The 26,203-nt window shown below is 46.4% G+C and overlaps 1 protein-coding gene across 7 annotated transcripts in view; it reads left to right on the plus strand.

Moving 5' to 3' along the window:
• The window catches only part of BRD9 (bromodomain containing 9), a 1,136,180-nt gene that overhangs the window by 206,031 nt on the left and 903,946 nt on the right, over positions 1-26,203 (plus strand). For all 7 annotated transcript variants that reach the window (XM_069620588.1, XM_069620585.1, XM_069620589.1 and 4 more), the window contains exon 5: positions 23,894-24,038. In XM_069620588.1, coding sequence (XP_069476689.1) covers positions 23,894-24,038 — 145 coding nt within the window. The remainder of the gene's footprint in view (positions 1-23,893; positions 24,039-26,203) is intronic.

Here is a 26,203-nt window from a genome sequence, read left to right on the forward strand (position 1 = left end):
AATGCATGATTCTACAGACTGGTTTCCTGGCATCACGCTTTTTAATCCAAAGGTTTCTAGAAAGTAACGGCTTTCCGTCGGAAAGGTCAAGGGTATCTCCCTCCTTGTATACCCTTCTTGATTTGCCATCTTTCTTCCCTCGTTCAGATTCTGTCTCGAAACTGCTGTTACTTTGTGTGCTTTGCCTCGCTCAGTGTGTGCTCTAGTGCTCTGCCTTTTATTCGTGTGTGGAAGTTTAATGGAAGTCAGGTGTGAATGGTTACCACTAATTGCCTGACCTTGCTTGACCATTGTAGTGGGACTTGTCAAGTACACTGCTCGAGTGTGAGTCTGTTTTCTCCCAGAGCGCGCTGTCTGTCTGAAAGTGTTTGTGAAGGAAATGATGGGGGCGGGGGGACTAGAGTTCCCATATATCCTATCAGGTACGATGGGGTAAAGGTGTTGCAGGGAGAAGGATACTGCGTTTCGCCATCAGGTCTCCCACTCCCAGAAGTCCCCTCACCCAGGTGATCCTTCCGCACTGGTCCACCCCCAGGGTCTGGATCCAAAGGCAATGGCCATTGGCAACCTGAGAGGGAGACTCCCGGGAATAGCGGGTGAGACACCTTCTGGTTTCTCACAGTAGACAAAGGGAATGTTTCCATATTTTAAAAAGACGAGCAGGCAACTATTATAGAACTTATAAGTTCACATGTGTAAATAGACTATGCTAGTGAACAACACTGAGGTACCTAAGACCTTATCCTCACCGCTGAGCACCAACCTGTTAAATTGGATTTCTAGAATCTGGCCTGGTGGACAGATTTTAGGAGGCCACCCTAGTTATAGTGAATAGGGGAACTTTGAGGTTAGCCAAACCCAATCAAGGTAAGCATGAATAGTGATCAAGGCTGTTTGAGGAGAAAGTGGGTGGGATCCGGGGTCCACAAAGAGTCCAGACAGTGAAGGTTTAGACCGTTAAGTATAGAAATACTCTATTTATTATAGGCCCAAAAACTAAAATAAGCAGTTAGTACTATCACACAATACAGTTATCAAACATACATAGTCACTTTTGGTTCTTAGAAATGCATTCAGTAATTTAGACAACAAAATGAAGGTAAGTAGTGATGCAGTATAACGAAACCAGTTTACAAGAAAGATAGCTCAACTTTAGAAGTCCAATTCCTATTATGTCTTGTCATGCCTTCAGACACTCTGGAGCCTAGGCGGGGAATCCACAGGATTCCTGCCAAATATAAAGTTAACTCAAAGGAATTTCCCACCCTGGATGTAAGGAGAAGGAACAAGAAAGGACAAGAAATGCTAAAACGGCGAAAAAAGACCGGGAGGGCGGGGGATTTTGATAAAATGAACAGCCTTGGGTGCCTTTACCGGGGCTGTACAAGTAGCCTGCGGTAAAGGTGCACTGTATTAATAAAAAGGGTCACTGCCACCATCCATTAAAGGTAAGTTTGTCCTTGTAACATAAATGGTACATTTAAAATGAGAAGGGGTTTTATATTTATTTAATTTATTTGTAAAGTGCGAACAATTGGCCCTGAGGCATGGAGGCACGAAGAAAAAACATGAACAACATAAACAGAGACGGGTAGGGCAGTGCAGTGCAATGTCAAGGAAAACTACGAGAATACAAACTCAAAAGAAATTCAGAAGACATTCAGAAGAAAAAAGTAAAAATTCTGTCAGTTATAATTTGTAAATTCGTAGTAACTTTCATCTTTCCCAGTTTATGACAGCGACTCAAAAAAGAAGGAAAGTTGCTCCATCTACAGCCAATAACAATGCAGTCTAGGTTATTCGTAAGAGACCATTCCTTGGTATGGACCATCTGCAGGAATCCAAGTCATAGGACCTAACACAACTTTCTCCAACTTAAAGACACAACCAAGCCAGGACTTTATTCTGGAGTGTCTCTCGGTTCATATCTCTCAGGTTTGGTCGCATTCATGAGTACAACATTTCTTTGGTCTGCAACCAATCCATTTGGGTCTGTGATTTCTGGCAATTTTTTATTTTCTGGCATGTAAAACTTTACTCTCAAGAGCTCCATTGAGCTTTAACGAGGGAGCAGCTAGGGATCAACGAAGGGGGTCGATGTAAAGTCTTGTGGCCTACTGGGACGATGTTCAGAGAGTGGAGTCTGCTGCCTACCAATATCTTTTAAGGGCCTATCATTTGTGACAAGTGAGCTAACATTCACATTCGGATATGTTTGATAACTGACCTCTACATTTTTATTAGATGCCTGTATCATGGGGTAATCTGAACAGAAGTCAGTTTGACAGTCTCTATCCACAGTATCTAATTGGGGAGAGCATGTGTCAAAATAGGTTACCGAATAAGTAAAATCCCAAACACACTCACATTTATCCAGGTCATAAATGATTCGCTACTTAATGCTTTGCCAATTACTAGTGGTATTTGATGACGTGTCTCCCATGTTGTTATTAACAAGGGCTTCCGATATAACACTATTCAAGGTTTTTGTGGGTGATTGTAAGGCGATACTCAAAGCTTGAGTTAGGCAGCCATATTTGTCTGTTTAGGAAACTATATTCACATTAGACTGATTTAGATGGGCCAATTGGAAGTCTCAGAATGTTCTGTGATGTTGTTCTGTTTCCTGGCAAGTGTACTCTTACTTGTCCACGTAATAGGCATTCTGAAAGTGTGAAAGGAAAAAGTACCAGGGTGGAAGAAAGCCTCTAAAGCCAAATGACTGCTCTAATTCACGCATAATAACAAGAGGATAACAAGAGAATTGGGCCTGAAATGACCAATGGGCAAAAGCTCAGTTGCGCATTACACCAGCTCAGTAATTAAACTTAAGTTTGGGATACGTGAAAACTCAACAAGCAGTGTAGGGCGGGTGCTTCTCTAAGCCTTCACTGGAGTCGGCTCCGACCGAGAGCACCTTTGCCAAAACAGCAGACTGGCGGAGTCTCTTTGCCCAGCTAACTGCTGGTTCCTTTCAGGGCTCTGGAACTCACCGGCGGCTCCAGCAGTGCTCCAGCAATAGGCACGCTGGGTGGCTCTGTTACAGCTCCGTTACAGCAGGAGCTTCCGCATCAGAAATTCAGAGGAGTGGACCTGCAGCCATCATGGCGTCAAGCCGCACCTCCTAGCGGCCGCCTCGGACGCTCAGTCTTGTTGCATGTAGTGCAATTCAAACCCCTACCTGGGATATTCTGTATCTCCCCAGCACTCCACAAAAGTTGGGGGGTGCTGGTCTCACCTAATAAAATGTAAAAGGGATCCAAAGATCTTTTCTACCCTTAGGAACTGTAGGTTAGCCAGAGAAAGTTAAAAGGGGAGCTGTCAGGATTAGTCAGGCGAGTACTAAGGCAGCGAATATGGCAAGGGAAATGTGCACCCAGGAACAACGACTCAGGTATGCTAGAACCCAGGAGTGCAAAATAGAGTGTGACATCAAACCAATATGTGAAAAGGGATGTGGGGTAAGTACCTGACCGCGAGGAAAGTCGGCAAGCACCTTACCCCCAATTGCTGTTACAGGTACTGACAGCGCTAAACCCACGTGGAGGGCCAGCAATGACAGGATCTGTGTACTAACACTCTTGATGGTATTACATAAGGGAACTTAGGAACTGTACTCACGAGGACGAGATACACCTCTTGAATGTCAGCTAGCCCACGAATCCTGTAGATGTATCTGGGACCCAGAAAGGCTATAACAGCAATGGGAGAAGTAGGGAGGTCCAGAGGACAAGGGCTGAAGGCAGCCGGAATGAGGCAGGCTGCCGGGCAGGGAGCCCAGAGGACAAGGGCTGAGGCTGGGAATCAGCAGAGCGAGATCCGCTGCTATGTGGAGAGCCCGCAGGGCAAGGGCGGAGGCTGGAAGGCAGCAGAGCGAGATCCGCTGCAATGTGGAGAGCCCGGCAGGACAAGGGCGGAGACTGGAAGGCAGCGTAGCGTGATCCGCTGCAGAAAACTAAATACCTAAGTTGGAATAGGGATAACAAACTAGTGGGGAAAACATAAGCATTCACACAGGAGCTAGCTACCACCACACACCACACCTAATGATCAAATGGGAAATGGATGCAGAAGTGCAATGGAAAACATGGAATGGATCCTCTAGAAAGTAAGGATCAGGAGCAGGGAAAAAACGAAATAACCTATGCAAACTTCTCCCTACCCCTCCAAGGAAAAGACAGGAAACTAAACTAAGAGGAAGGCTAAGGCAAATGGGTAACAGCAGCAAAGGACAGAGTCAAAGAAATATAGAACACAGACAAACTGGGCTGCATCTAAAAGGGGAAAGCACTGAGAATTGCTGCCTGCAAACAGAGGAAGACAAAAAGGGAAATCAAGGGAGCAGAAATCAATTAGCGCATGAATCCGAAATTCAGGGCGGAGGAAACAAGAAAACAGGAACAAGGAAGTAGGTACAAAGGCAAAGAACCAGGAACCAGGGACTAGTCAAAAACGGGAACACTGCAAACGATGACCAGCGCTGGACTGAAGTGAGACTGAGGCTTTTAAAGCTGTTTAACGAGCACACGCCTCAGGTGTGCTGACTGCTGCACCTGCAGCCACAGGTGTTGCCTATCCTCCACCCAACCTTGTCCTGCAAGGGTGGAGGTGGAGCAGTGGGCCAGGCATTCTGGGAAGCACAGTCATTTGGTTAAAGAAGCATGCTGGCTGCCAAAAACCTGGAATGGATCCGGAAGGGAAGTAGTTTGGAAAATAGGGATTTAGCGCTCCCAATTCATTACAGCACTGTGGCATTAGGTTCGGAGGAAATGTCCAGCAAGGAATAAGCCCCAAAACATGCCCCCAAGTGGCGGGAACGGGAGCGAAGGGAGCGAGTCGTGACAGTATACCCCCTCCTACGGCCCTCTTCGGGTGCCCGCCACCCGTACGAGACTTCTTCTTTCCATGATGGGAGTGTTTTTTCTTTGGAGGTGGCACTGATGGAAATGGTGGCTTGTGGGAAAAGGCAGATGGGCTTCCATGATAGGAGTGTGTTGTCTTTGGAGGTGATACTGATGGAAACGGTGACTTCTGGTGAGGAAGAGACTCATGGTTCGAAGAAAGGCATGAAGAACTTGCAGGACCTGGAGCAGAGTTGGAAGGTCCAGGAAGCTCAGTCACTGGGAGTGGACCCTTGTAAGTCTTTGAGGAGGGAGGCAGGCTGGTGCAACTTGCCTTAGACGATGGTAGAAGTTCTGTTAGCCTTTCCGCCGAGAGCGGACATGCGGGAGGTGAGGAAGTTGCTGGCTTCAGGAAATGTTCATGTTCAGCCATTAGAGAAGGTGGCGGCTGAGGTAGAGGTTCAGATCTTTTTCTGTCATCCATCTGGGAAAAGGCTTGTGGTTGAAAATGATTAAGGTTTGACTGCACATATTCTACGCCTTGGATGCCTGGAAGCCCCATGGGTTGTACGAGGCTGGTACTCCTGGTGACAGTCGTGTAGCCACTTTGTTGCACGTTGGATACAACAGCAGGGACGTTTGGCATACTGATAGGAGTGATAGACACAGTACTTGGTATTTCAGGCACACTCGCAGAAGGAGCAATAACAGACACATCTTGAACTGCAGCAGTCATTCCCTTCATTTGGCTACTAGCACCCAACTGGTGCTTCTTGGCGGAATTCTGTTGCACAAGTTCTGTAGGTAATACGCCGGTCTGCACCACCCCCTGTGCACACCCAGGTGAGTGGTTCTGACTCACCACTTGGTCCAGCTTGATGACTCTGAAGCGGGAGCTGGCAAAAGTCGCAAACTCTGATGCTGCATTTTTAGGAGGCTCTGATGCTAAAGTGAAGCAGTTGGGAGAATCGTCTTGTGGAAAAGGCAGGCATTCTGGTGCTCCTCCTGAAGCAAAAGAAAGGCAATCTAAACGTTCATCGACAGTAAATGTTTGGGATTCAGGAGGACTGTCTGGAGCAGTAGAAAATATAGCAGGATCTGATGGTGTAGACAGGTATACCTCTGATGTTGGAAGCGAAGCTAAGCAGGATACCGGTGTATCATGAACTGAAGGCAAGCAAGCAATAAACTCTGGAACTGAAGACATGCACATATGATGGACTACCGGAGGCTCTCTGGCTGAAGGATGATCTTCTGGATGAGTCACTGTAGCTGAAGACAGGCAGGCCAGAGGAAACTTTGAAGCTGAAGGCATGCGAGTTGGAGCCATCTCGGTAGCTGAATCCAAACATGTCAGGGTCTTTGGGACTAACCCCGTGCATGGTGGAGGCTCTTGATTAAATGGCAGACATGGCAGCGGTTCATTGATTGAAGACACATGTACCAAAGATGACTGCAGGGCTGTGGATTGGATCATAGAAGAGTCAATGGTTGTAGAAGGACACACAGAAGTCTCAGAAGTTGATAGACACATTAGTGGCTCAGGAATGGAAGGCACCTTTAGGGCATTAGACTCCTTGGCTCCAGTAACCAAGGACTGAACTGTACCCTTGCAGTCCTTTTCTTTAGTGGGTGACACAGAGTCTCTTTCTTTGTGGAAGTCAAAATCAACCAGTGGAATCACCATAGTAAAGTCTCTGTTAATCAGGATTTCGTCAATTGTCCATTCCTCTGTCTTAGCTTCTGAAAGAGGCAGATTAACAATCAACAGTTCAGGAATCGCCTGCTGGTCTTTTGGTTCTGTATACTGTGGAATGAGTTCATCAGAACATGAAATCTGTACTGCCTCTGACTGTTCGTATTGATCAGAATTGGCAGAAGGAAGAGTGAACCCAGAGGTAAGATCGTCTTCCACATCAGCTTTAACATCTACTTCAGTCTCAGCAGCTGTATCAAGAGCAGGACCTAAGCCTACTGTAGTGACTGAATCTGTGTATGCCACCTTTGTGTATTGTGTTTGGAGATCAGAAGCTTGTATGTGTGCTAGCTCAGAATTATGACAGACTGCTACACAGGAAACTTTAGGTAAAGGAGTGGCTTGTAAATCTTCAGCTAACTGCAATCCCTGACAATCAGCAGAACAATTGTTAGAAACTGTGCCCAGATTGAGCGCTGTGCTAGAAGAAAGACTTTCACTTCCAATAGATCTAACATATTGGCAATTATCATGGTTTACCAAAGTCTCTGCACTCAGGGGCTGAACTGTGTTCACTTCATCAACATCAATGGATAAAGTCTGAGGTGTATTCAGGAATGCGTGCAAGATCTTATTCTCCTCTTGTAAAGAAATGAATTCTTGTGTTAACTCCTCAAGCTTAGCTCTTAGCATGCCCTGCATTAACTGTACATCACTATCAGTAGGCACAGGGGGAGGCATAGTGGCATCAGGGCTGGATCCTGCACTAGCAATCTGGATGTGCACCGATTGTGCATTGTCCTCAACTGCTTTCAGGTTCTGAGATTTATACTTTCTCATACTAACTTGGTCTTTGTTACCCTTAAGCAATCTATTGACCTTAGACCTCTTGACATTAGGGACTACCGTATGTACTTGTGCAAAGAAGTATTTGGACTGAGGGTAGAAAACTGAAGTTATGCAAGGAACCCCTCCATTCGTTATGTTTGTACCATGAAACTGTTCTATCTGAGGTGAAGCACAACTGGAATCATGGGGTTCAACAACAGAGGTACTCTTGTATAATAAGTCTAACAGTGTGTTGTTTTCTGCGGCTAAGGCTTGCGCTGACATAGAATCGGGATCAGACCAAAAGATCGAACTAGGATCAGGCAATGTAGGATGTGCCATCCTATGGGAAAAATACTTTGCTCGTAAATGCCCATTCGTGACAAGGAGTTCATTTAAGCCAAGACTAGTGATTTGATTGTCACAGGTAAATGTAGGGGAAGCTTTCTGTACTAACTTGTTAGAGGCCTTGCTGCCTTTCTTTCTTAGACTTGCCATATTCAATGGGAATTTTGGGCTGGTCATACTGTCAGGATTAGTCAGGCGAGTACTAAGGCAGCGAATATGGCAAGGGAAATGTGCACCCAGGAACAACGACTCAGGTATGCTAGAACCCAGGAGTGCAAAATAGAGTGTGACATCAAACCAATATGTGAAAAGGGATGTGGGGTAAGTACCTGACCGCGAGGAAAGTCGGCAAGCACCTTACCCCCAATTGCTGTTACAGGTACTGACAGCGCTAAACCCACGTGGAGGGCCAGCAATGACAGGATCTGTGTACTAACACTCTTGATGGTATTACATAAGGGAACTTAGGAACTGTACTCACGAGGACGAGATACACCTCTTGAATGTCAGCTAGCCCACGAATCCTGTAGATGTATCTGGGACCCAGAAAGGCTATAACAGCAATGGGAGAAGTAGGGAGGTCCAGAGGACAAGGGCTGAAGGCAGCCGGAATGAGGCAGGCTGCCGGGCAGGGAGCCCAGAGGACAAGGGCTGAGGCTGGGAATCAGCAGAGTGAGATCCGCTGCTATGTGGAGAGCCCGCAGGGCAAGGGCGGAGGCTGGAAGGCAGCAGAGCGAGATCCGCTGCAATGTGGAGAGCCCGGCAGGACAAGGGCGGAGACTGGAAGGCAGCGTAGCGTGATCCGCTGCAGAAAACTAAATACCTAAGTTGGAATAGGGATAACAAACTAGTGGGGAAAACATAAGCATTCACACAGGAGCTAGCTACCACCACACACCACACCTAATGATCAAATGGGAAATGGATGCAGAAGTGCAATGGAAAACATGGAATGGATCCTCTAGAAAGTAAGGATCAGGAGCAGGGAAAAAACGAAATAACCTATGCAAACTTCTCCCTACCCCTCCAAGGAAAAGACAGGAAACTAAACTAAGAGGAAGGCTAAGGCAAATGGGTAACAGCAGCAAAGGACAGAGTCAAAGAAATATAGAACACAGACAAACTGGGCTGCATCTAAAAGGGGAAAGCACTGAGAATTGCTGCCTGCAAACAGAGGAAGACAAAAAGGGAAATCAAGGGAGCAGAAATCAATTAGCGCATGAATCCGAAATTCAGGGCGGAGGAAACAAGAAAACAGGAACAAGGAAGTAGGTACAAAGGCAAAGAACCAGGAACCAGGGACTAGTCAAAAACGGGAACACTGCAAACGATGACCAGCGCTGGACTGAAGTGAGACTGAGGCTTTTAAAGCTGTTTAACGAGCACACGCCTCAGGTGTGCTGACTGCTGCACCTGCAGCCACAGGTGTTGCCTATCCTCCACCCAACCTTGTCCTGCAAGGGTGGAGGTGGAGCAGTGGGCCAGGCATTCTGGGAAGCACAGTCATTTGGTTAAAGAAGCATGCTGGCTGCCAAAAACCTGGAATGGATCCGGAAGGGAAGTAGTTTGGAAAATAGGGATTTAGCGCTCCCAATTCATTACAGCACTGTGGCATTAGGTTCGGAGGAAATGTCCAGCAAGGAATAAGCCCCAAAACATGCCCCCAAGTGGCGGGAACGGGAGCGAAGGGAGCGAGTCGTGACAGGAGCCCCTAGGGCAACGCAGCAACAATAGGCACTTATTGCCAAAAGTTGTCAAAGAGGATAACTTTTAAAATACACTATGGAGAGTCTGAACAATGAGACCCATAAAGAGTAAAAGACTCTGTGAGTGTGGAAAAGATTCCTACCCACTGAGGTATAAGGAAAAATAATCTACCAGTCCAGCAAAAAGTGCTGGGTTCACTCAGGTCAGGAAGATTTATCATTAATATGAAATTCATACCTAACCCTAACCCTCCCCCCAACCTTTATGGGATATTATAAGGCAATAGTTAGGCAGAAACCTCTGCAGTTCCCTTAGGGAACACTGCAAAAGATTTAAGACTACAGGTGTTGGCAGTAAACCCACTTGGTAGCAGTCTGTACCACCCAGGTTTACCTGGTAGCTGTGGCTGAGTAGTCAGACTTTCCTCAAGAGAGTTAGGCAGTATGCAAAGCATACACAATAGGCACTCAGATACACCAATACAAGCAAACACTGACCAGAGCTTTGGTATCAAAGTATATAATTATTTATTTAAAAACACACGGTTTGAAACACTCCAGCACTCTTGTTGTAAAATATTCTAAACACAGTTACTATTGTAATATATACACCCCTTTTTCCTTATCAGATAAGTCACAGTAAAACACCACTTATTTTCATACAGAGGTGAGCGCTTAACTAGATGGCACTCCAATAAGTTTGTGAGAAAGGGAGGGAAAAAGACAGAATATGGGAAGGTACACCACTCTAAGGTTCAGGAACACTGTTAGCAAGGCAGAAGGGCAAAAGTCACTGGTGAGCCAAAGTCCAAAGGCTGGGCCCACTCTTAGAGAGAGCAGAGCACAAATGCGCCCAAGATCACACAGTTACACCAGGCTTAAAAAGTCTTGCAGAGGGTTCAAAAAGAGTTTAGAGAGGCTTAGGAAAGTTTAGCCAGGGTGTCCCAGGCTAACCCAGGTTCGAAAGCCGGGGGCTAAATCTACCCCGTACAGTCAGTAGCAAGGGAAGCCAGGCGGGACACGGTACCTTAAGTGGGAAGGATCCTCCAGCGGTGGCAATTGTTCCTGGCAGTGGGTGCAAGTTGCGTCGTCGTCCAGGGAAAGAGAAGATCTCGACTTGGAGGAAAGATGAAGGTCGTTGCACTACCAGGGAAGAAACCAGCCGCAGAGTTTTCCGGTTAAAGGTGGTACCTTTGTTTGCGGTCGTGGTAAAACGTGGTTTCTCGGTTGCCGGGGTGCTTGGCACAGCCAAGGCGGCCACGAGGTACGTCGGGAAGGCGAAAAGACGGTGAAACTGGTTATCCCCACCAGTCAAAGGAAGAAGACTCTCCAGCGGGAGATCTCCTCTGTCGTTGGGAAAAGTGGTGAGACGGTCCAGCAGGGCTCCACCGGTGGTGGTGTCGTGGCAGGTCGGCTCAGCTTCTCCCTCGTCGGATTCTTAGGTCCTGTGGCGACTTCTGAAGTTCCAGTCCCCAAAGCCCTGCTTTTATGCAGAAAACCCCCATTCACTCAGCCTAGCTGTCACTCAAACATGCTAAGTGGTGAGCCAGCCGGCTCACCACTTGGGCCAATCAGGACGGAGTGCGACTTGAGTTGCCTAGGCAACTCAGTCCAGGGTGCCTAAATCCCCCCCACCCCTCCTAAGTACCCCATACAGAGTGGCACCACTTTGGAGGGCTTCTGTGGAGAAGCCCGCCAAAAAGTGGAACAAAGGGCTCGACTTGGGTTGGAGTCACAGAAGAGAACACAAACGCCATTTTAGAATCAAGTTTTGGCAAAAAATACCAACCGGAGAATTAATATTAATTAAATAAACCGGCGGCATGTTCGAGGCTACCGTAAATAATTAAATAAAGATAGTAGCCTAAAACAATGTGAAATCCCATAAGAAAATATTTGCGGTTGAATATAAAAAGTAGTATCCACTGCCACCAGCCAAAACTCGATCAGGGGGGACGGAGACGTGCCCCCTCGACTAACAGACCCCGGGGCAATCGAATTGCCCCAGCCAGTACGTCCACAATATGATGGTTTGTACTGGTTCTGTTCAGAATTTAAGACTAGTAAAGTCAATGGTGACTTTACATGCCCTGGGAGACAGTAGTCAGTCCCAGGGTATGGAGTCTATACTGGGGGGTCACTATGACACCCCTGTGTCACTGCACTGAGGGTGCTGTGTAGCACACATCACAAAAACACATGAAGCCCTATGGAGTAAAAGACCCCATAGCCCATTAAACACATTTAGATTCAAAGAAACACACTCAAATCATGCCCAAGAGTGAGGGTAAAAAGAGTCTCACTCTTGGCAGGAGAAAAAAATAAACCCCAAAAATCCAGCACAGCTGCTGGGGGACTCACTAGGTTAGGAAATTCAGCCTAAACAGAGAATTCTCCCTAACACTCGCCCCCCCCAGACTAAGGGACAGGAGGATTTAATCCACTCCTGGATGAACCTCATACCTCTAGTCGATGACATACATCCTAGAGAATCCATCAGCATTTTGATGGTGACACCCTGACCTGTGCTCAATGGTGAAATCAAACCCTTGCAGGCAGATTGACCATCTCAATAGTTTTGGATTTTCTCCCTTCATTTGCATTAACCATCTCAAGGGTTGGTGGTCAGTCTGAATGACAAAAGTAGAACCATACAAGTATCTCCTAAACTTCTTCAGTGCCCACACAATAGCAAAGCATTCTCTTTCGATTGTTGCTCACCTTGTCTCAGGACCCTTCAGCTTACGGCTGATGAAGCAAATGGGGTGCTCCCTACCCTTCTCATCCAGTTGGCTTAGAACTGCACCTATACCTACATGGGAAGCATCAGTTTGTACAATGAAAGTTTGGTGGTAGTCAGGAGCTCTCAATACTGGAGCTTGGCAAAGAGCTTTCTTCAGTTTTTCAAAGGCCTGATTGCACTCCTCATTCCATTTGACCTTTTTAGGGAATTTTGGAGAGGAGATTACATTCAGTGGAGAAGCTATGGTTCCATAGTTCTCAATGAAATTCCTGTAATACCCAGTGAGGCCTAGGAAGGCTCTCACTTGGGTTTGAGTAGTAGGTGTTGTCCAATTTTGCACAGCTTCAATCTTGCTGAGCAAAGGCCTTATTTCTCCACCTCCTACCTCATGCCCAAGGTAGACCACCTTACATTGACCTATATGGCATTTACTTGCCTTGATAGTCAAATTGGCCTGTCCAAGAGCCTGCAAAACATGTCCTAGGTGGTTCACATGATCCTCCCAGGAGTGGCTGAAGACTGCAATGTCATCCAAGTATGCCATGCAGAAGTCCTCCACCCCAGCTAGAACTTGGTTCACCATCCTTTGGAATGTAGCAGGTGCATTTTTTAATCCAAAAGGCATGACCTTAAACTGGTACAAGCCAACTGGGGTGGAAAATGCAGTTTTCTCCTTGGCATGGTCTGTCAAGGCTATTTGCCAATAGCCTGACGTAAGGTCAAATGTGGTGAGGTACTTGGCTGCACTAAGTTTATCCACCAACTCATCTGTCCTTGGTAAAGGGTGGGCATCAGTCTTGGTGGCTGCATTAACAGCTCTATAGTCCACACAGAATCTCAAGCCTTTGGATCCTGCCTTTGGTACTAACACAACTGGGCTAGACCATGGACTAGTAGAGGGCTCTATTACCCCGAGATCAAGCATCTTCTTGACCTCCCCCTTGATATGGGTTCTCACATTTTCTGACATTCGGTATCCTCTGCTTTTGACTGGCAGACAGTCACCAGCGAGTATCTCGTGCTGTCCCCAAGGGGTCAAGCCTGGTGAGAGTGAGAACAGGGAGGCAAACTGATTTAACATAGATTTGCACTCCTCTCGTTGCTCAGGTGTCGGATCTGAAGAGAGATTGACTCCTTCAATTTTTTCATCTAAAGGTACACCTCTGAGGAGATCAGGGAGAGACTCACTCTCTTCTTCCTCTGCTGCGGAAGCTAGAAGCAAGGCTCCTACTTCAGGTCTGGAGATGTACGCTTTCAGTCGGTTGGTGTGGAAGACTCTAGGAGCTTCCCTGGGTCTGCCCAGATCCACCAGATAGTTGACCTCTCCAAGTTTTCCCACAACTTTGAAGGGTCCCATCCATTTGTCTTGCAAGGCCCTCTGCTTTGTTGGGAGCATAACGAGAACTAGCTGGTCTTGAGTGAACTCAACCATGTTAGCCCTTTGATCATGCCAATGCTTGACCAAAGCTTGTCCAGCTTTCAGGTTATCACTAGCTTCTGCCATCATGTGTGACATTCTCCTTCGGAGACCTATCACTTAGTCATTCACTCTGACTGGCTTGAGGGGAGGAGCACCTTCCAACCCCTCCTTAATCAGGGCCAATGGACCTCTGACTGGATGGCCATAGAGAAGTTCAAAGGGAGAATAACCTACTCCCTCCTGAGGGACATCTCTATAAGCAAAGACAAGGCATGGCAGTAGAAGGTCCCACTTTCTTTTCAGAGGTTCCTCTAAAGCACCTATCATGCTCTTCATGGTTCTGTTAAACGTTTCAACCAACCCATTAGTTTGGGGGTGGTAGGCGGTTGAGAACTTGTAAGTAACTCCACAGGTTTTCCACATGGCTTTCATGTAGTGGGACATAAAGTCTGACCCCCTGTCGGATATTACTTCCTTAGGAAACCCAACCCTGGTAAAAATACCAAGGAGGGCCTTAGCCACAGCCGGAGCTGTAACAGTCCTCATAGGAATTGCCTCAGGGTATCTAGTAGCATGGTCTACTACAACAAGGATAAACCTGTTGCCTGAGGAGGTAGGGGGATCAAGGGAACCAACAATGTCAATCCCTACCCTCTCAAATGGGACTCCCACAACTGGGAGAGGCACTAAGGGTGCCACATTCTTGGCGCCAACCTTACCAGAAGTTTGCCAGGTATGGCAGCTCTTGCAAAACCTATCGAATTCTGCCCCCATTTTTGGCCAATAGAAGTAGAGTGAGAGCCTTTCCTTGGTCTTCTTGAAACTCAAGTGACCAGCCAAAGGAATCTCGTGGGCTAAGTGCAAGAACTGTTGTCTGTTTTCTTGAGGTACTACAAGGCGTTTGTAGTCTCCAGGTTCAGACTCAGTTGGTTCACTGTAGTCGAGGCCATCTTCCCAGTGCAACCTATACTTCCCAGGCTCTTGCCCATCAGCCTGAGCAGCTGCCTGTTGGCGGAGACCCTCCAGGGTTGGACATTCTCTTTGTCCCTTACGGAAAGCTGCCCTGCTGGGCCCCCCTTCTGCCAGTAAAGACTGCAGCTCAGGATGGTCCTCAGGGTCTAGCTCTCCAATAAGTCCTTGGCCTCCCACTAGCTCTTCTTTAGAGTCTAGTTCAACCATACAGGGTTGTACCTCCCTCTCAGCCTCAGCTGGAGGTGGAGTTACAGGTGTAACTGTTGGAAGCACTGGAGTGCTTGCTGCTGACTTTTTCCTAGGAGTCTTGGGTTGCCCCTTTGCTCCTGATCTGGTAGTTACTGCAGTGAGTTGCTCCAGTAGTAAAGGAGTGATCTTTGTCATCATCTCCTGAGATAACCCTCGCAGGGTTTTCTCTCTTGCAGGTTTTGTGAGCTCCTGTAACCTTTTACTAGGTGGTCTGGGGGTATGTGACACAACTCCGAGAGCTTTCTGGTCATTACCCAACAGAACCCTACCTGGCACTTCACATTGTACACTGACAGGTATTTTTACAGCCATGTCATTACACTGGATGAGAACTGGTAACTGGGGACACATCTGCACAGGCCCTCCAGATAACTTGGTGAGGCATTTGGGTGCCTTAGCAACATCCTCTGCCTTGAAAAATGATTCATCCACCACAGTTATGCTGGCCCCAGTGTCTCTAATGGCAGGAGTCTCCTGACCATTCACCTGGACACTGTCTTTATAATACTCTTTAGTATTATCTGGAATAGAATTATACACATCTAAGTTCTGTTGTTCCCACAACCCCAGAGAGACTAAAGAAACACTGGCTGAGACACCAATGGGTTCATCAGCCAGCAGTAGAAAGTTTCCACTTGCCATTGGGACTTCCTCTTCTGGAGCGAAGGCTAAGGAGGCAAGTTGGATCCCTGAAGGTTTACCCTTGCATCTGGGATCTCCTTTCACATGGTCAGTAGAGCCAAAACAAAGCATTTACCAAATGCCTTCTGTAATGGAGGCTTGTTCTGACCTCCCTCTGGTTTGGCACCAGAAGAGAACCTATTCTGCTGTGGTTTCCCTGGTGGCTTACCCTTCTGGTTTTGTTTGGGGCCCTCTTTGGAATTTGCAGTATTAGAATTCTCTTTGGAGTCCTTTTTAGGCTGTTTCCCCTCATCCTTTTTCTGAGTTACCCCAGAATCCTTGTGAGTGGCCCTGTTGGCAACCCACAAGTCAGCAGCCTTAGCTAGTTTTCGGGAATCTAATTCTTTTGAATCAGCCAAGTGCTGTCTGAGCTCAGGAGAGCAGGCATCATAAATTGACTCCAACATAACAAGATTCTTCATACCTTCATAAGTGTTCACTTTGTAACATTTAATCCATACCTCTAAGTTTTTCAACCCTTCACTCACCCAGGTAGCCCAAGGGGTACCATCATGCTTTTTGAGGGTTCTAAACCTCTTAAGATACTGAGAAGGGGTCTTCCCAAATCTAGCTATCAAAGCTAGTTTCACACATTCATACTCTTTCCTATCCTCCTCCCCCAACTCCATTACCACATCAGTTGCAACAGGGGGAAGCCTAGAGAACAACCAGGTGAGTAAGTCATTTCCTGTGATGTTCTGGAGCCCATGATTATATTCAAACAGAGACAACCAATCCAACACCTCCAACTTAGGCTCATACATACCAACCAATTCTTTAGGCATCCGGGGTCTTTTAGGACTGGAACTTCTAGAGGAGCCAGAGAGAAGCATTTTCGACAGATAATTTCTTCATTTGTAGCTCATGCTTGAGCTCCATTTCCCTTAACCTTAGTTCTTGATTAATTTCCTGATGTCTCTGTTCAGCCTGAGTATTCAGTCTCTTGAACTCTAGTTCAAGTTTCATTTTCTCTAATTCAAGATATTGAGGACTAAGTGTGGGACTTGGCAAAGGCCCAGTAGGTACAGCAGGTAGAGCAGACGGAGGCCTAGCGGGGACAGTCACAGCAGCCTCACCCTCCTCTTCTGACTCTTCCTCAAGATTATCAACATTTTGATCATTATCAATTTCTATACTGTTATCTACATTTTCTGTCATGGTAGGTTCCTCTGAACCATCATCCAGACTTTGGTTAGCGAACAACCTTTCTATTAATTCCATTTTCTTGCCTTTAGTCAGGAGGTTCTTATGCTTACATAGTACTCTTAAACAATCAGCAGTCTTTGTAGCAAGGGACTCTTGACTATAAGTTTCCATAGTTGACATGTTAGAAAGATTACTTTTTCAGTGCTAAGCTTTGTGGTTAGTTGTACTAAGGTATCCTAAAGCACTCTAAAATGTATACTCAATACAAATCCCACCGCTGTACACCAGTGTTAGGCAGAAACCTGTGCAGTTCCCTTAGGGAACACTGCAAAAGATTTAAGACTACAGGTGTTGGCAGTAAACCCACTTGGTAGCAGTCTGTACCACCCAGGTTTACCTGGTAGCTGTGGCTGAGTAGTCAGACTTTCCTCAAGAGAGTTAGGCAGTATGCAAAGTATACACAATAGGCACTCAGATACACCAATACAAGCAAACACTGACCAGAGCTTTGGTATCAAAGTATATAATTATTTATTTAAAAACACACGGTTTGAAACACTCCAGCACTCTTGTTGTAAAATATTCTAAACACAGTTACTATTGTAATATATACACCCCTTTTTCCTTATCAGACAAGTCACAGTAAAACACCACTTATTTTCATACAGAGGTGAGCGCTTAACTAGATGGCACTCCAATAAGTTTGTGATAAAGGGAGGGAAAAAGACAGAATATGGGAAGGTACACCACTCTAAGGTTCAGGAACACTGTTAGCAAGGCAGAAGGGCAAAAGTCACTGGTGAGCCAAAGTCCAAAGGCTGGGCCCACTCTTAGAGAGAGCAGAGCACAAATGCGCCCAAGATCACACAGTTACACCAGGCTTAGAAAGTCTTGCAGAGGGTTCAAAAAGAGTTTAGAGAGGCTTAGGAAAGTTTAGCCAGGGTGTCCCAGGCTAACCCAGGTTCGAAAGCCAGGGGCTAAATCTACCCCGTACAGTCGGTACCAAGGGAAGCCAGGCGGGACACGGTACCTTAAGTGGGAAGGATCCTCCAGCGGTGGCAATTGTTCCTGGCAGTGGGTGCAAGTTGCGTCGTCGTCCAGGGAAAGAGAAGATCTCGACTTGGAGGAAAGATGAAGGTCGTTGCACTACCAGGGAAGAAACCAGCCGCAGAGTTTTCCGGCTAAAGGTGGTACCTTTGTTCGCGGTCGTGGTAAAACGTGGTTTCTCGGTTGCCGGGGTGCTTTGCACAGGCAAGGGGACCACGAGGTATGTCGGGAAGGCGAAAAGACGGTGAAACTGGTTATCCCCACCAGTCAAAGGAAGAAGACTCTCCAGCGGGAGATCTCCTCTGTCGTTGAGAAAAGTGGTGAGACGGTCCAGCAGGGCTCCACCGGTGGTGGTGTCATGGCAGGTCGGCTCAGCTTCTCCCTCGTCGGAATCTTAGGTCCTGTTGCGACTTCTGAAGTTCCAGTCCCCAAAGCCCTGCTTTTATGCAGAAAACCCCCATTCACTCAGCCTAGCTGTCACTCAAACATGCTAAGTGGTGAGCCGGCCGGCTCACCACTTGGGCCAATCAGGACGGAGTGCGACTTGAGTTGCCTAGGCAACTCAGTCCAGGGTGCCTAAATCCCCCCCACCCCTCCTAAGTACCCCAGACAGAGTGGCACCACTTTGGAGGGCTTCTGTGGAGAAGCCCGCCAAAAAGTGGAACAAAGGGCTCGACGTGGGTTGGAGTCACAGAAGAGAACACAAACGCCATTTTAGAATCAAGTTTTGGCAAAAAATACCAACCGGAGAATTAATATTAATTAAATAAACCGGCGGTATGTTCGAGGCTACCGTAAATAATTAAATAAAGATAGTAGCCTAAAACAATGTGAAATCCCATATGAAAATATTTGCGGTTGAATATAAAAAGTAGTATCCACTGCCACCAGCCAAAACTCGATCAGGGGGGACGGAGACGTGCCCCCTCAACTAACAGACCCCGGGGCAATCGAATTGCCCCAGCCAGTACGTCCACAATATGATGGTTTGTACTGGTTCTGTTCAGAATTTAAGACTAGTAAAATCAATGGTGACTTTACATGCCCTGGGAGACAGTAGTCAGTCCCAGGGTATGGAGTCTATACTGGGGGGTCACTATGACACCCCTGTGTCACTGCACTGAGGGTGCTGTGTAACACACATCACAAAAACACATGAAGCCCTATGGAGTAAAAGACCCCATAGCCCATTAAACACATTTAGATTCAAAGAAACACACTCAAATCATGCCCAAGAGTGAGGGTAAAAAGAGTCTCACTCTTGGCAGGAGAAAAAAATAAACCCCAAAAATCTAGCAAAGCTGCTGGGGGACTCACTAGGTTAGGAAATTCAGCCTAAACAGAGAATTCTCCCTAACATCAATCCCCTAATTTTTCCACACGTGACATTTGACAGTACTGGGACGAGAAAGAGACGACTAGGAGTTAGGCACACTAACAATGCAGTACACCACTTTGGTACTGAGACGGATAAGGGCCATTGCAAAGACCAGGCATGTCATACTAACAAGCCTAACTATAGTCGGGTGTGGACAGGAAGGTAAAGAGGGAGAGGTGAGACACTGATGGGAGCCTTGGTGAGCCATTCTGCAGCCGTAGAAGCACACTGAGGACTGAAGCAGCCGAGTGTGAAGTGGGAGCTGGAGCTCTGTGGCGCAGAGGCAATGAAGGAGACCAGATGAGGGGTCATCCTTCATACCATCCAAAGGACTGCTCATTCTCCTGTGGTGCTGCAAGAGTGTCTGAGGGGCGGACAAAGACCCCCTTGAAGGAAGCCGCCAAGTTTATGGCCAGCGCGATATGGAAAAGGACTTCAAAGTGAACCTGTGAGTTTCCCCGACCAAGAAACTCAGTGTTACCGTAACCACGAGTCTCATGAAGTGAACCGCTATTGTTAAAGAGGCCAGAGACTTGTACAAAAGAGTGATTGTGTTCCTTGTTAAAGGAACAAGCATGTTTTCGAAAGTCTCTGTACGGTATGAATCCTTCCGTCTCAACCAATTAATGTGTTGTTGAAGCGGTCGCGCACCTTACAAAGGAAGGTTTTCGAAAGTATTCAACAAAGGAATAACCATACGAAGAACCAATGCCCTCAACAAAATATTTCAAATCATCCAAGCATGGAGGGCACGACACGAACGCTGCCTAAATGATGATAAAACCCTATCCCGACTAAATAAACTGGATAACGACTACAAATCTTTCACCAAAGACGGGAAACCCATCACTGTCCTGAAGGAAGTAAAAACCCTATCTTGACCCCTCGCTCTCTCTAACCAGACAGGTTAATGCAACGGCTTTGGCGGCAGCCTACACAGCTAAACTCATGAATGCCTGCAGACCTTTCTTAATTCCAGAAAGCTGCATCACATTAGCTAGAGCCCTTCTATTGTCTAGACTAGATTACTGCAACGCCTTCTTTGCAGGCTCGACCACTGGCAACATCAAAAAACTACAAGTCATCCAAAATAATGCCCTAAGAGCAGCATTGAATATCGTAAAAATACAGCACATGTCGACAGCCAGACGCAATGCCCACTGGCTGCCTGTCCAAGACTGCATCATGTTCAAAATTCTCTCCATCACTCACAAGTGCTTAGCAAACACTGCCCTAAATATCTCTCTAAAAGATTTGCTTAACTTCAATCCAACAGACTCACCCGGGCCACCACCTCGTACCTCCTCACCATTCCTAAATTCAAACGAGAAAATGCAGGGAGCCACAGCTTCCAAGTCGTGGCTGTGAAACAGTGGAATGCCCTCCCTCTGTCCCTTAGATCAGACTCCTCCCTCTGGTCCGTCCGCGAACTCAGAATATGGCTCCTTATGCAAGATTTATAGATCACACTGCACAGCACTCAGGCTATCCCCGTCACCTGCTCTACATCGACCTTTTTTGTATTCTCTGCTTCATGTATGTGTAACTAGCGTCCAGATGCTTTTGGGTTCAGCACGCTCTACAAATGTCAAATAAACAAATAAAATAAATACATAAAAGAATTGAATACCGAACTCCAGGTAAATTGAAAGGAAGTGAAGTTGTATTGAATTCTGAACTAAAGGGGGGATTTAGCATTGAAGCAAACCAGTAAAATGTTGAATACTGAATTCATGTTGCACAACAATATGAACTAAAATCTTGACGCTGAATTTAATTAAGCAGCATAAGACTGCGTTAAACTCTGAACTACAATTGAATAAAATTGAATGATTGTTGCACAATGAAGAAAGCTCAAACAGTGAACCTTAAGGAGTGAATACAGGGTGACAAGGCTGCCATTTGGAAAGGGGTGTGCGACACATGGTGGCATAGCCACGAGGCAGCTAAGGAGAAACCAGAGGAGCCCAAGAACACACTCTAAGTCCAGAAAACCAATAAAGGGAACCAAGTAAGGGTAACTTGGTGCACAGGAGAAGGCACCAAGGAACCTGTTTGAGACATTGACATCTTGGGCAGGGAACTCTGAGACTTGGACTTGGCAGGTTTACATGTGTTGTGTTGTCTAGGGATTGGCGTCTCAAGCCCTCTTTTTATTTTGATTGTTTTATCTGAAACTTGGGGAAGGGAAACCCAGGATTGCTTCTGAACTGTATTGCCTTGAACTAGAGTAAGGTAAACCTAAAGACTCTCTTTTTTATGGAACTTTATTTTGCTTGGGGAAGGGGAGCAGAGAGAAAGCTGGGAGCTGGGAGAAGCTCAGATAAACACTGTTTCATTTGACTATAACATCCCTACACATTTGTTTTTTAGTTGCGAGGGCAATAATAGGTTTTGGACACAGAAAGACTATAAAGTTCAACTCTTTGACTCCGATGTTCCTTGGTTTCGTTCAGGTGGGGAAATCCTACCTTAGCATAGGGCAAGTTAGGCCTTCAACCATACTGACATCTAAGTTAATAAACTTCTTCTGTTTGAACTTTCTGTTGTCTGTGTCTTGCTTCATTATGCCTTCACAGTACCCAGTGACATAGTATTTGTGTCTCTGATAATGTCTCGGATCAGGACTTATCAGAGAAAAGGGTTTGCTGATGTTAGGGAGAATTCCAGAAATTTGCTAATTTCCTTCTACCCTAGAGAGCCCCAGCTCTTTTGCCGGACTTTAGGACTTTTTATCTCTGTTAATTTTAATGTTATTCATTCTCTGTTTCTTTTGACTTTGGAGTCTGAAAAACTCCATAGGCATCATCTTTACATTGTCACACAGCACCTTCAGTTCATTAAAGGTTTAAATACCTTCTCTTGAATTAACTACTGTTTCCAAGAGCAGTAACGTGAAATTGACTTTACTTACATTTTATAACTTTCTAGACCCAGCACGCACTATCTTACCATAGGGTGCTGGAGGGGTTACTTATTATCCCTTTTGTCTAGTTTCCCATGTAAACATTTTTATGTTACCCTTTCTACAATCAATGGCTGGTTGCAGTGGTTTACTTTTTACTACCAGTGTGTGTTTTTACCTCGGGCTGCGCCCGCAGCCACAGTAAGGCACCCATGGGTGCCCATTTTCGTCAAATTGTCCAAGTTCTTCTCTTTTCCTCATTTCTTGTTGGAAAGGTCCGTCTTGAGTTTTACTCTGCGCGCCAAACCAGGTTTGGTCTCTTTGCGTGAATCCCTCCTCTGGCTCCAGTATGTCTGGCTGGGGCAGGAAGTGAGGGAGGTGGCCGAAAAATCTCCCTGTGCTTAATCGCCTTGGTTACAGGAATGCAACCAAAGGTGAATGGCCAGCTGGCTGTCCGGCAAGGACAGCCACCCTGCTGTGTGATTGACAGCTAGGCTGGAATGAATGGGAGAACCCTGCATACAAGGCGAGACTTTTCGGCTTGGATGGCAGAGTCCGACCACTGGAGGAAGGAATCCGAAGAAGAACTTGGAAGAGACGCCTGCTGCAACTCCTAGACCGTTGGGTTTCTCTGTGAAAACCTGCTGCTGTGCTGAAGCTCTGAATTCGCCTCGACTAGAGAAGCCCTGCAAGGACGACTTCTCCCTTTGAGTTGGTGGGACCAATCAACTCCAAACTAAGCCCGTCTGGACATCCTCTCAAAGCTGGTTTTATTTCTACTGCTGCTGCTGCAGGAACCGAAGTGCCAGGGAGAGGCACACCAGATTGTGTGTGTTGCTTTTAAGTTGGACCCGAGCGCTAGGAAGATCCTCCGGACTTCCTGATTCATGACTGACCAAGCCTGAGCCACCTCAACAGAGTGCTGGACCCCAGAAGCATGGAAAGTCTGAAGTGGTATCCGAGAACCGCGGTGTTGCTATTTGCTGTCAGACACGAGGAGCTGAAACACCGAAGGACCGCTGAATTGAAGTTTGTCCATTTCTGCCGCTGACCGTCCCATTGCAGAGCAGGAGTCACCAGACGCCCTCCCTCTTCTCCCCACGACTGAGGCCCAGTAACAACAGGATCTGCAGAGCTGCACAGGAACAGAAGCCAGCTGGAACCATTTCTTCTAACCAGAGGTACTGTAAAGTCTAACAACTTACCTCTTGTTGTGTAGCCTTACTTGCTCTCAGTTGAGACCTGCCTTGGATGCCTTGCAGAGTTACTAAAGCTTTGCCCTTCACAAGCCTCCCAGCTTGTGGCCCTTCAAGTGTTCTTTTTTTCTACAGACATTTCCAAAAACACGGTGCAAGACCTTTTACCTAAGAGTGTGTTTTGAAGTGTATTTTAATTGTTACATATATTGCTCCCTTCTGAGGAAGGCTTATACAACTGACTGTGAAATAAATGAATAATTGTTTTATCAAGAAACCTTGAGTGAAAGTGTTTATTTGAATAACTGTACTGTGAAACTCTGTGTTGTGACTGCTCACATTGACCCCTCTTGAGATGAGCCTTGCTGCTCAGCCACACTACCAACTTGTGTAGTTCAGGCTTATACCAAATGTTGGGTCCCTATTGCCAGGAGATCAGGGTTATTGTAGTGCACCCAAAGGGTACTGCGTGCAATCTTGCCTAACAACTGAACTGGTTACGATCAGTAAAAAATACAGGAACAAGTTGCCGGAGTTGCACACCATGGGACTTTCAGTGTCAGTGTGGCTTACATTATTAAATAAGTTGCCCAATCCTAGTGTGCCGATTGTCCTTTATTACCTAAATCCATGAAACGTGATGATGAAAGTTACTTTGATTGCCGAAACTGTAGGGTAAATATGAAGGGTGCAATACCAAAGATGTTTGTAAAATGACATTGTTTCTTTATTCTTAGGAAAGATCCTCATGGTTTTTTCGCGTTCCCAGTGACGGATGCCATTGCACCTGGGTATTTTGCAATAATAAAGCATCCTATGGACTTCAGCACAATGAAGGACAAGATTGCATTGAATGAGTACAAATCTGTCACTGAATTCAAGGTGAGCTTAATAGTACATTTCTACTGGGACTAGTCATGTTAACTCGTGAGCAGTGTCTGAGCAAATATTTGCTTTAAGCACAATCGTGAAAGGCTACAGTTGTTTGAAATAAGGTGTATATGTATTGGATTTATAAAACTAGACGCAAGCTGAGAAGCAACGAAGCAATGCACGTAGGGATGCATCCAAAGGGCTGCAGGTATGTTTTCTTTGATTAGGCTTATTGTACATGTATTTTTTATTAAGTTCCTGTGAATATCGCAGATGAGGGCGCCTTGAATGTTCCGTTGAGTGCCTTGCATTCTCATTGTGTGGCATTACTTTATTAGTGGTACTGGGAAAATGTGCTCAAGCTGGGGGTCGTTTTGGTGTTGTGGACCTCATCTTATCTCAGTAAAGCGTGCCCCTTCCCCTTTCATGTCATTGTTCTCCAATTGCTGGTGTATTTGGATTGTCATCACTATTGTGAGACAGACAAGGTATCAACAATTAGACACAGACGCAAGAGATCCAATTGGAAAACCTTTATTTAAAACTTCTGGGTGGGAGTAGTGCCTAACTTGCCCTAGCTCTAAGAGGGGACGTCTCTCAACTGATGTATCTAAAAGTCCAAAGTAAAATGCTGTCTGTGTCCGTGTCACAATCTATACTTGCCCTTACTTCTAATACTAACAATGTGCTGAAATGTGCTTAATAAGTGTTCCAAAATCATATGACAATGTCTTTTAGGAGCTTCTCCCACAACTCCCTTGCCCAAGTTCCAGACTCTCAGGGAGTAAAGTTCCACAATGTTTCAGGATTCACTCAAGTAAATGTCACAGTACCTGAACAGCTCACAGTCTTCCTGTTTTGTTGTTTGTGCATCTGAGAAAACCAATGTCTAGCTAGTTTCTTAGGCTTCTCTTGCCTGAACACAGAAAGCAGCAATTTGTCTTTCCCTTAATGTCCACAGTACCCTTTTAGACTCGGTTCCCTTCCCAAAGTCTCTGCTCTTATGTGTAGCTGTTGTAGTTATTGACAAACACTTCTGGGGTTCCCTTCCCCACCTCTGTGTTCCACTTTCAGGCTCCCCCTGGTCTGGGTGCAGTTGTCGGACCACATAGTCCACCCATTGCAGGTCACGCAACCCCGGGGCTTGGGGCTTCTAGCTTTGCCCCTTCCTTGTCAGTTCACTTAGTTTACTTGGCTTGGCTGGGCTTTACTTGCTGTGGCCCTTTTAAAGTGTTCCTTTCTCGTGTACAGCCTTCTGTCGGCTCTCACTGTGTTTCTCGATTGCTAGCGCCACTTTGCTTGCACTTTGTACCTCACACAGCTCCTCTCTGATGTCTATTTTCTTCTTTTAGTCCACCGAGACTTTCGACAGCAACAACTTGGTAACTTTGTATCACACATGGTTCTATTAGTTTGTCTTGCCACATACAGTACTTTCACTCTGAAGGCCTTGACAATGGGTTTTCCCTTCCTGCGCCTTCATTCAGATACTCTGCGTTTCTTCTTTCCCAGTCCGCATTATCCGATTGTCTCACAATCGTGGAGGACTGCAATAATGGATTTCCTTTCATTCTGCATACACTTGCTACATAGTATATAGCCGCACGTATCACACTGCGAATCTCCCTGTACTTCAGACTCACCGGCAGTGATTTTGATCGTGCTATCAGCCTATCCGCTTCCTAACCGTGCAGCTGAGGTCAAGGTCTCACCACCTGTCCCTCTGACACTCCTGGACACGGCAGGAGAACAAACACACCCAGTTTACATAAGCGGAGGTCGGCCCTGCCCACGGCCTTGCTCTTTTAACCACACTGGCTACCTGGAGACACAGCTCCCTTGCCTCTTCACACCTGAGCGTCTGCTCTGCTACGGGGTAGTGTGCTTGCTAGTCAGTCTCCTGCTGGTTTTCTCTCTGCCTCCTTGCTGCTCGCCTCCAGAATGCCAGTTACTTGCAAGTCAGGGATCCCTTGCTGGACTCAGACACACAGCCTCCCTGTTGCTGTGTCTCTAACTGCTGCTCTCCGCACTACATCCCCCACCTTTTATGCACCTGCAGCAGAATGACAGGCTGTAGGTGTGTGGTCAGTGTAAAGCCTGTCTGACATTCCGTTACCCAATTATCAGGACATGCCTAAGGTTTCGGGAGTCCCGCGTCTCGCTTGCAGGTGTCC

The sequence above is a fragment of the Ambystoma mexicanum genome, chromosome 5q (genome assembly GCF_040938575.1).
Source record: "Ambystoma mexicanum isolate Mex_15411 chromosome 5q, UKY_AmexF1_1, whole genome shotgun sequence".
In the NCBI taxonomy this organism is placed as follows: domain Eukaryota; kingdom Metazoa; phylum Chordata; class Amphibia; order Caudata; family Ambystomatidae; genus Ambystoma; species Ambystoma mexicanum.